We start from the raw sequence: 10271 nt of genomic DNA, 5'->3' as shown, positions 1-10271 counted from the left end.
TGCAGCGCCCCCACAGGCGAGCGGGGGAACAGGTTGGTTCAACAGGTTGGTTCAACAGGTTGGTTCAACAGGTTGGTTCAACTGGTTGGTTCAACAGGTTGGTTCAACAGGTTGGTTCAACGGGTTGGTTAAACAGGTTGGTTCAACAGGTTGGTTCAACAGGTTGGTTCAACTGGTTGGTTCAACGGGTTGGTTAAACAGGTTGGTTCAACAGGTTGGTTCAACAGGTTGGTTCAACTGGTTGGTTCAACGGGTTGGTTAAACGGGTTGGTTCAACAGGTTGCTTCAACAGGTTGGTTCAACAGGTTGGTTCAACGGGTTGGTTCAACGGGTTGGTTCAACAGGTTGGTTCAACAGGTTGGTTCAACAGGTTGGTTCAACAGGTTGCTTCAACAGGTTGGTTCAACAGGTTGGTTCAACGGGTTGGTTCAACAGGTTGGTTCAACAGGTTGGTTCAACAGGTTGCTTCAACAGGTTGGTTCAACAGGTTGGTTCAACGGGTTGGTTCAACGGGTTGGTTCAACAGGTTGGTTCAACGGGTTGGTTCAACAGGTTGGTTCAACAGGTTGGTTCAACAGGTTGGTTCAACGGGTTGGTTCAACGGGTTGGTTCAACAGGTTGGTTCAACAGGTTGGTTCAACGGGTTGGTTCAACAGGTTGGTTCAACAGGTTGGTTCAACAGGTCGCTTCAACAGGTTGCTTCAACAGGTTGGCTCGACTGCACAGTGCAGTGTGAATGCAAACGCACCAGCTCAAATGTAACAAAAGCTCATGAATATTGGTCCCGAACCGAACCGAGTCTACCGGACTATCAGGTGTGAAAACGACCTTAGATAGAGAACTTTACTAATTGGCTTTTATGTGAATGTTTCTGTAAAGTCCCTGAGACAACTTTGTTGTGATTTGGAGCTATAGAAGTTAACTGAATTGAATTGAATAAAAAAAAACCAACAGAGGAAACAGAGTTTTAAAAGTTTTAATCTTCAACTCAAACTGGTAATTTTCTGACTGCTGGTCCACAGCTGGGAAGGCTTTTCAAAATAAAAGCACCCTATCTGATGGCACAGTTAATGAGGGAGGGGGCCCTGCACAGCCCCTTCCCCTTCACCTCAAACCCACAACCTTTGTAGGTGGCCACACCTTTGGAGTCCACCTGCAGGTCAGACTGCAGGAGCTCCCAGATCTTCAGTTTGGACGGCAGCTCCCGGTCCGGTTCACCTGAGCAGACCCACACAGACAAGATGGAAACTTGAAACATTCTTCTTTATTATTCTGCTGCACCAGACACATTAATTCTGAGATGGTGAGTCACACAAACGTTGTCAAGGTTACCAGGATAGTTCAGGAAGGTGATTCTGTCTCCAGGGGCGGAGCCTGCAGGTGGAACCAACACCTCAATGTGGTCATCAGAGGTGGCACAACAGAGAAGTCGTGCCTGGGAGGCCACGCCCTTCATTTTGGTTGGCTTGACGTTGCACAGCACCACAGCTAATGAGTCCTGCAGCTGCAAGGATAAACGTGGATTTATAAAGCTGCAATGTTTAACAGATGAAGTTAAAATGGTTCATTAAACTTACATTTAGACAGAAATCAAAATATTATCATCTAATTTCTGCATTTTTACAATAAACTAAAAATCTTGAAATAATTTTATTTGATCTAATGTTTTTTTTACTGCAAGTCAGTACATCAAGCATGACTTTAAATAGTTTTAAAATATTTCAGATTCATTTAAAAAGTCAATTTAAAATATAAGCAGCATAGTGGCATAGCTGGCAGAGCTGTTGCCTTTCAGTGAGAAGGTTGCCAGTTCAAATTCCAGCCAGGGGTATGGGTGGAGTTTATATGTTCTCTCTGTGCTGCATGGGTTTCCTCACACAGACCAAAAACATGCATGTTAGACTGAGTGGTAACTATTAATTGTCCCTAGGTGAGAGAGAGAGTGTTTTTGTCCCTTTGTGTCCCTGTGATGGACTGGAGACATGTCCAGGATGTCCCCACTTCTTTCACAGTGACTGCTGGATATAAACCTGCAGTCTAGATCCAGGAAGAAATGACTAAAACATGAGGAGAAGTGGTTAGTTTTTATATTTATAAAATACTTCAAGAATGAAGTAAAAATATTTTACTAATATGAATAAAACATTTTGAGAATAAAAGCATGATAATAAAACTATATTTTTTATTTTGTGTAATAAAATAAAATTAAAATAACATAAAATAAATAATGAGAGAAAGTGAAACATTTGGGGACATAACTAAAATATTTTTAGATACAAAGACAAAAGAGTATAAAATTAAATTGAAGTAATTTAGAGAGATTATGAGATTACGATGACGATATTTTTACTAATGATAAGGACATTTCTTATTAAGAAATTTATAAAAATGTTTTGTCTTTACAAAAAGTGAAACTTTTTGGGACATTTTAGAAGTGTTTCAGAGATAAGGGACGTTTTTGAAAAATAAATATTTATAAATATTTAAGTAAACAGGTCATATTTTAATAATTTTTAATCCAGTATTTTATCATATTTTTTAAATATATGTTTTCGTTAATTAAATGTTACTAATAAAGTAAAAATCTTGAAGACTAAAATGTTTTGAGCCTAAAAGTCTAAATCTTGGTATTTTTTTAGGAAGTGAAGGAATGTTTCACCTCCTCCAGGTCTGATTTCCCTCCCAGCCTGCTGACCACTGTCCGGGGGGAGTCTTCTCCCATGTCCACCTCCTGGACGCTCATGGTCTCAGATAAGGGATGGAGGCGGACGCTGAGGATCCTCCCGACCCGCAGATCCAGACGTGACACATCTATCTGAGTCTCGGCCCCCAGAGCTAAAGGGTCTGAGGTGGATCCAGCTAAAAGAGGGAATAATAAAATCAGATTTGTTTTACCTTCATGTTGTCTTCCTCCCTCCTCCCTCCTTCCTCCTCTCTCACCTTTCCTCTCCCCCCTCCTCCTCCGGCTCTGTCTCTCCCTCCCTCCATGTGATGAACCAGAGGGAGGAAGTGGAGGAACAGGAACAACAGCTGTTGCTCCTAATGGGGAAGCTGGTTGACTGGCAGGTTTGTTGGGGGCGGGGCTAAGACTATGAGGGGGTGTGGCCTGAGAGAGCAAAGTTTTAGCTGAAAAAGAGAAATTCAATGGAGAATAAACAGGAATGAAAAGCCAGAAGTGAGTCTGATGTCTTCAGCTGCTTTTATTGTTTGAGGAACATTCAAAAGATTTGGACTGAAAAAGTTTTTATAAATCAAAGACCAGACATTTTCTTTGTGCATGTGTTATTTAAATATGACAGAAAGGAAATCAATGGAAGTTTTACATGTTCCTCTCTTCTGTTTCTGTGAGAACATGGAAAACATTTTTATTATTCCTGTAAAAAACACACATTTTGCCAAAGTTAGACATCATATAACTGAGCTCACCTTTCACACACTGGATCAATTATTAACATCAGGATTTAGTTAAAAGACTTGCTGTAAACATTACTAAAGTGACAAACAATTCAATATACCTATTTCTTGAAGGACGTTTTGAAATAGACTTTTTTTTTTTAAATCACTCACTCTTTGGGACCAAAACGGTTCTAATAAAACACCTTTTCTGAGGTCAGTGACCTCAGGTACGTGTGGACTGAGCTCAGGTAATCAGTTTGGTTTGGTTTCAAATTAAAGAAAATCGGTGTGCAAAAACATTTGTGTTGTGTTTTACAGCCTGTACCCGTGCGTCTCTTCTGTTTGTCCTGCAGTTGAGCTCTCAGGTGTTCGATGTCGTTTTTCAGCTTGGCGTTTTCCACCAGCAGCTTCTTCTGCTCTCTGACCGACGCCTGCAGCACTGCAACACATCGTGTCATTCACAAAGACGCACATGTGAGCCTCACATAAAGAAAGGAAATGTTAAATAAATCTTTAAACAGTTCTTTACACTTCCGTGTCAAGTTTGCTGTTTACTCCCACTCTGAAGTGGATTTTCAGGCTGTTCATCATTAAACTCGACTTCTAATAGAATTTATCCAGTGATGTAATTCTGGGATGTTTTAGGTCTTACAAGCTTTTTCTCTGGACAGCAGCGCGTGGGTTTTAAAATACTCCATAATCTGCTCCCCATCCTCCGGGTCAAGTTTCTTCAGAGCTGCTGCTAGACTTAAAAAACAGACAAAACAAGTTAACATCCTCTAAGTCCAAATATCTAAACAATCATTTTTTTAATTAAACACTTCTTTCAATTAACAAGCAGAAAAAAAGTGGGGTTGTTGGATTGTTTGGGTTTACCATGACAAGTTCACAACAAGAATCACCTAAAACCATAGTTATAAGACTGGTACTAGAACCACTGGTAGTACTTAGTATCTCTCTTGTGGTACCCTGAAATATTGGTATCAACTGTTTAAAAGTTAAACAACAAGCTAATTAATCATTGTGAGCTAAACTGTAATGTAAAGCTTGAGTGCTGATAGAGATAAAATATATAGTTCAAGTAAACTGTGATTTTTGCTCCAAATGGAAACTACTTTAAACAAAACTGCAATTAAAAATAGTTCAAGAACCCCTTTATAAACTAGCATGGAGAAGGATTAACAGATGAGTTTTTTAACAGGGAAACCTATGTAGGACCTATTAGCAACAAAAGGTGCAAAACTGCAATGACATTTGTTTAGTTATCTCAAATTTGCATTACATTTTTGTGGGAGCAAAGACCAGTGAGTGCTTTCTTTGCAATCAATGCATGAAACCATCATAAATCCCTTCCTTCAACCAGGGTTTTTTCATTCATTCATTCAACCTTTATTTAGACGTAAATCCCATTGAGCCTTGAGGACTCATTTACAAGAGAGACCTGATTTCAACAAAGAAAGATGACAACAATGGACAACAGCAACAACAATAAACAGTTATAAAAAGTCTTACAATTTTTTTTAAAGAAATGGGATGGCTAAAAAAAAAGTAACAAAAACAGCTAGAAAACTAAAAACAGGAACATGTCTGCATTGGTCCCTGCCAGGAGTCCAACAGAGTCTTAAATCTACTTAGAGAGGTCAAAGGTCGAGAGCTTCAGATATTTTTACAAGATATTCCAGGAAACAGGAGCGGAGTAGGAGAAGGTCCTTTTGTCTAGTTCAGTCCTCACTGAGGGAACACTGCAGGTAATAATGTCCTGAGAGCGCACGCTGTAGCTGCACTCACACAGAGACATGTAGGAGGAGATGTATGAAGGCAGCAGACCAAGAAGTGATTTAAAGATGAAGATGTACCAGTGAGAGAGTCTGTGTGAAGTTAATGGTGACCAGTTAACCAGTGAATACTGGGTGCAGTGGTGGGTACGATAATCACAGCCAGTTATGAATCTTAGTGCACCATGATAGACAGCATCCAACATCTGCAGCATCCAACATCTGCAGGGTTCTTGTAGGAGCGTTCATGTAAATAATGTCACCGTAATCAATGGATGGAGGGAAGGAAGGTCACAGATACAAGGCGTTTCCTAACATTCGGAGTTAGACAGGATCTGTTTCTGAAAAAGAAACCCAGTTTAACTTTCAGTTTCTTTACCAAGTTTTCCACATGGAGCTTAAAAGAGAGATGTGAGTCGACCAAGATACACAAATATTTATAGGAATCAAAAAACTCAATTGGGACACCATTTGAGGATGAAATCAGAGGAAGAACTGCTGGGACCAACTTCCTATTTGAAAACAACATCCCTTTGATTTTGTCGGTATTTAGGACAAGTTTGAGGTGGAACAAATCAGTCTGGATGATATCAAATGCAGATTTCAAAAGCTGGAAAGCCTTATCAACTGTTTTAGCTTGACAATAAACAACTGTGTCATCAGCATAGAAATGTAAAGATGCATCAGGGATGTTTTTACCTACATTATGTATGTAGATTGTAAAGAGGGTGTGTCCTAAGACTGAGCCTTGTGGTACACCATTGTTGACTGTTAAATAACTGGAGGAAGTACCATTATGTTGAACACATTGCCTCCGGTCTGAGAGATAGTTAGAGAACCAACCAATGGTGTGTTCTGAGAAATCGATTTCTGAGAGTTTATGACACAAGATGTTCTGATCCACAGTGTCAGAATCTTTAGACAGGTCTAAGTAAAGTGTGGCACAATAATCCTTAGCATCCAGTGCTTCAACAGCGTCATTAAGAACCTTCAGTGATGCAATCGTTGTGCTGTGTTGTTTCCTGAAACCAGATTGATGTGGAGGTAAGATGTTAAATGAGTCCAGGTCATTTTTGATTTGAGAGTTTATCAGTTTTTCTAGAACCTTGGCTAAAATGCAGAGTTTAGAGATTGGTCCATAGTTGTTCAGTGAGGTGGGGTCACCTCCCTTCAGCAAAGGAAGAACAAAGGCTGTTTTCAAGTGTCTGGGATGGAGTTTTGGCTTATGGAGAGATTGAAGATGTGGGTCACAGGGACTGTGATGATATGAGCAGCCAGCCTTAAGAAATAAGGTGGAAGTTCATCTGGTCCTGCAGATTTTTTAGGATCAAGATCTTTTAACAGTTTATTGACCTCACTGACTGAGAATGGAGAAAAAGAGAAGCTGTGATTAACTGAGGATTGACTTGTAGGAGGGATTTGATTTGTAGAAGTTTGGTTATTAAGTGAAGTGGCTGATCTTCCATTAGTAACTGTGTCAAATAAAGAACCAGAAGCAACAAAATGTTTGTTGAAACAGTTCAGGATCTCGTGCTTATTTGACACAGGAACAGAGTTATTGAGAAGTTGTGATGGGAGGTCAGATGATTGGGGGCTGCCTGAGAGAGATTTGATGGTTTTCCAGAATCTGTTATGGTAATTTAGATTTTTGGAGGTCTGAGTTAAGAAATAATTGTGTTTTGCTGCTTTGACAGCAGTTGTGCATTTATTCCTCATCTGTTGAAAACTCAACCAATCAGTGTCTGAGTCAGATTTTCTCACTGCAGCCCAAAGATGGTCTCTCCGGTGTAGGAGGTCAGCTAGCTCCGGAGTAAACCAGGGGCTGTCTCGTCCCTTTATTCGGAACTGATGAAAAGGAGCATGTTTGTTCACAAAATAAATGAAACTATTATGAAAATAGTTCCAAGCGGAGTTCACGTCATCAATTAATAGAATGCGATGCCAGTCAAAGTGAGACAGATCCCAGAGGAATGACTATTCACAAAAATGCTTCAAATCCCTTTTTTGAATTAATCTGGGCTTAGAAGGTGGAAGTTTAATATCTCTGAGAGTCGCTGTCACACAGTGATCACTCAAAATGTTAGCGAATACACCTGTACCAGGGAATTTGTGAGGCTTATTGGTTAGAAACCGGTCTAAGATGGAGAACTTTTCAGGACAGTTTTTGTTTGGTCTAGTGGGAGAGTCGATCAGTTGGGTTAGATTGAGAGACAGGCCACATTCCTTGAATTTATCACAGAGGGGGGTCGACTTATCCCAATCAATGTTGAAATCTCCAGGCCAAAAAAATCTCTTTGAATTTTAAATTACCAAGGAATTCCATCAGGGAGGACAGAGCCTCAGGTGTTGCTGAGGGGGGACGATAACAACCCACTACAGATAATATCTGGCCTCCATTCAAGGTGATGTTTACAGCTAAGGCATCAATTTGGTTTTGAATTGTTTTAGAAGACACATGACTAGTAACCAGAGAATCTCTGATGTAAATAGCAACTCCACCCCCACTTTTTTGAAGATCACAGCAGAACCAGGTAGAATCACAATGGTCCAGATGAGAAGTTCATTGGGGTCCTGAGTAAGAGAGAAAAAACACCGGACCTTCATGCGACGACTCCCCAGCTCGAGGGGTCACCTGGCTGGCAGGGTGCGCTCAGAGTGACCGGTGAGGTGGGAGCGGCAGGTCCTGGACCAAAATATATTTTTGGACGGTCCCATCCGGCTCTCTGAGTCACTGAACACCGAATTCGGTTGGAAGGGGGACCAACTTTAGTCCGGTTGGAAAAACAGGTCAGTTTGATGATAAAAGACTGCAGAGAAGCCGGTGGGAGCTGCCATCCATCAGCTAGGTTAGGTGTCTATTGTATGCTGATGTTTATTTTAGTGGTTTTCCCCTGAGTCAGTCCAATAACTGAAACGGTTTGGAGTCAAAGGTAAGTCAAGTCAGCTGAAGTCAATCAAGAACCAATCTTGTTTGTATAGCTACCAAGTTAAAATGTGGCAATTGTGGGTGTTTTGGATCCTTAGTAGTGGACCTCAGGCTGATTGATAGTTTCAGCCATTAGACACCTTCACCAGAGGAAGGCCCAGCTGAGGATGGTCAGGCCTCTGTCTGTATCCTTTAGCTTGGTGGGTTTGTTAAAGTTCTGAGGTGTGAATAAGGCAAATGGTTTGGTGTATTGGTTCCATCCATCACCTTCCTCTTGTTCCAGGGAGCATCTTGACCAGATGTCTGAACCACCTTATTTGGCTCTGATCTTGTTCTTTCAGTCTCTACCCAGAGCTCCTGGCCAGGAATGGTAGGGTATTTAAAGGGTAGGCACATGGGGTGCCTACCCTCTGAGTGTAGGCACATAAACCGACTGGTCAGCTCAGCTTCATCTTCACCTATATGGACCGGCACAAAGTCCACAATACTGCAGACACTGCAACAATGTAAATCTCACCTTGCTGCTCAGCTCCCAGCTCCTTCACCATTATTGTATTTTTGGTTAAAGTTTGTGATTCAAGTAGATAGGTAAGTTTCATGTTTATGTCAGTGTTGTGGTCTGTTGTACACAGTTCAGTACAAGCCTAAAACAAGTCCTAAAAACATCCAGCTACCATTTAATATTTGTCCAAATATTGTTGGAGAGCTTAATGTTTTTAGGTGGTTTGAGAACCTCTAGTCTGCAGCTCAGTAATTAATATAAAATCAGTTTCAGTCAAATCTCTATTACATACATACACAAATTAACCAGATAAATTGTCATTTGCTCAAATGGCACCCAGTTCTGACACGTTAAAAATCAGACGATGTCATAAACAATCAGATCAAATGTTTATGCAGATGATATCTCAGAGGATGTGGAAGGTTGTTTTGGCCTGGGCCTACAGACACACAGCTAAATGTCAGAGTTAACTAGGAGAATCAAACATGGACCTTTTATTAAAATGTCACACCACAGATACCTAATATGAAGCTGATTTGACTAACTGATTCTTATGTGTCCATACTGTAAGTTGGTGACATCAACATTTATTTCATGGGAACTCCACTTCCTGCACCAAGACGGTTTGCACCATAGTTTCTTAATTTGAAATATATTCCAGATATTCATTTCCCTTTTGATCAAAACTAATTACCTTACATACAAACCTAGAAATTTAAATTAATGTTTTTGCTTGTGGGGACTTGTACAAGTCCCCCAAAACAAAGGTGTAAAGGCGTGTCCTCATAATGTGCAAAAACAAACCCACGTACACACACTCGGAGCAGCTGCTCCTTTCTGACTCACAGAACAGCTGCAAACTGTCCTGACGCTAAAAATAACGTGAACTGGAACAAGTCACACAAATAATAAGACGCTTCTTGAACATTGAAGATTAAACATATTTATATTTTAGAGTGAAATACAAAAAACTTTGTTTTAGAAGAAATCCTAAACTTCAGCTCGTTGTTCATAAAGTTGGGAACTCAGGATTCTGCCTGCTTTATGTAACCCCTGAGACATTAAAGGTTTCAACTAATTCAATTGTTTTGATTTTTAAAAGAGACCAGTTTAAAACTTAAATAAATGTAAGGCCTATGGGTCTCTTGAACAAATGCATTTGCTCGTCCAGCCAAAGTTTCAAACAAAGATCCTTTTCATTTGTGGAAAAATCCCAGTTTGGTCAAATAAAGGTTTGAGGACGCTGTCAGTGCTCATGGTTTGTGCTAGACATGACTCTCAGCTACTACCACACCAAACTGCAGCTCAATGTACGCGTTATAACAAACTGGATTTGGTTTAACTCTGAAGCGTTAGATAGACGTTCAACGATAACTTTACGAGAGTTTCATTAACATCTGTCCATCAGAAATTTTGCTAACAGAGATTCCCACCATTCATGATAGCAGGCGATCACTAGTGATCCTGTTCGATACAAAGAGCAAAGACAAGGTCACATTTACAGCAGTGGAGGTGTGAAAATAACAAGGATTTCAGCGACGTTAACAGAAATTTAAAAGTCCAAATGTTTACAGGCTCGACCCGAAGAGTTCGCTTCAGAACCAATCAAGAATCAAGAAGAAGAGCAAGTGTTTAAAGTCAAGAAGAAGAACAAGTGTTTAAAGTCAAGAAG

General features: G+C 40.3%; 1 protein-coding gene across 1 annotated transcript in view; it reads right to left on the bottom strand.

The window, feature by feature from the left end:
• Window positions 1-987: 987 nt before the first annotated feature.
• LOC119410400 (aminoacyl tRNA synthase complex-interacting multifunctional protein 1) overlaps window positions 988-10271 on the bottom strand; it is a 9522-nt gene continuing 238 nt past the window's right edge. The window contains exons 2-7 of the mRNA XM_037677315.1: window positions 4049-4143; window positions 3722-3835; window positions 2941-3126; window positions 2660-2859; window positions 1333-1504; window positions 988-1218 (exon numbers count right to left, since the gene is read on the bottom strand). Of these exons, the coding sequence (XP_037533243.1) occupies window positions 1052-1218; window positions 1333-1504; window positions 2660-2859; window positions 2941-3126; window positions 3722-3835; window positions 4049-4143 (934 nt within the window). The 3' untranslated portion in view covers window positions 988-1051. The remainder of the gene's footprint in view (window positions 1219-1332; window positions 1505-2659; window positions 2860-2940; window positions 3127-3721; window positions 3836-4048; window positions 4144-10271) is intronic.

This window comes from Nematolebias whitei, chromosome 1 (assembly GCF_014905685.2).
Source record: "Nematolebias whitei isolate Nwh7 chromosome 1, NemWhi1, whole genome shotgun sequence".
Lineage (NCBI taxonomy): Eukaryota > Metazoa > Chordata > Actinopteri > Cyprinodontiformes > Rivulidae > Nematolebias > Nematolebias whitei.
Note: the sequence above shows the minus strand (reverse complement) of the source record. Positions and strands in the feature narration are given on the sequence as shown.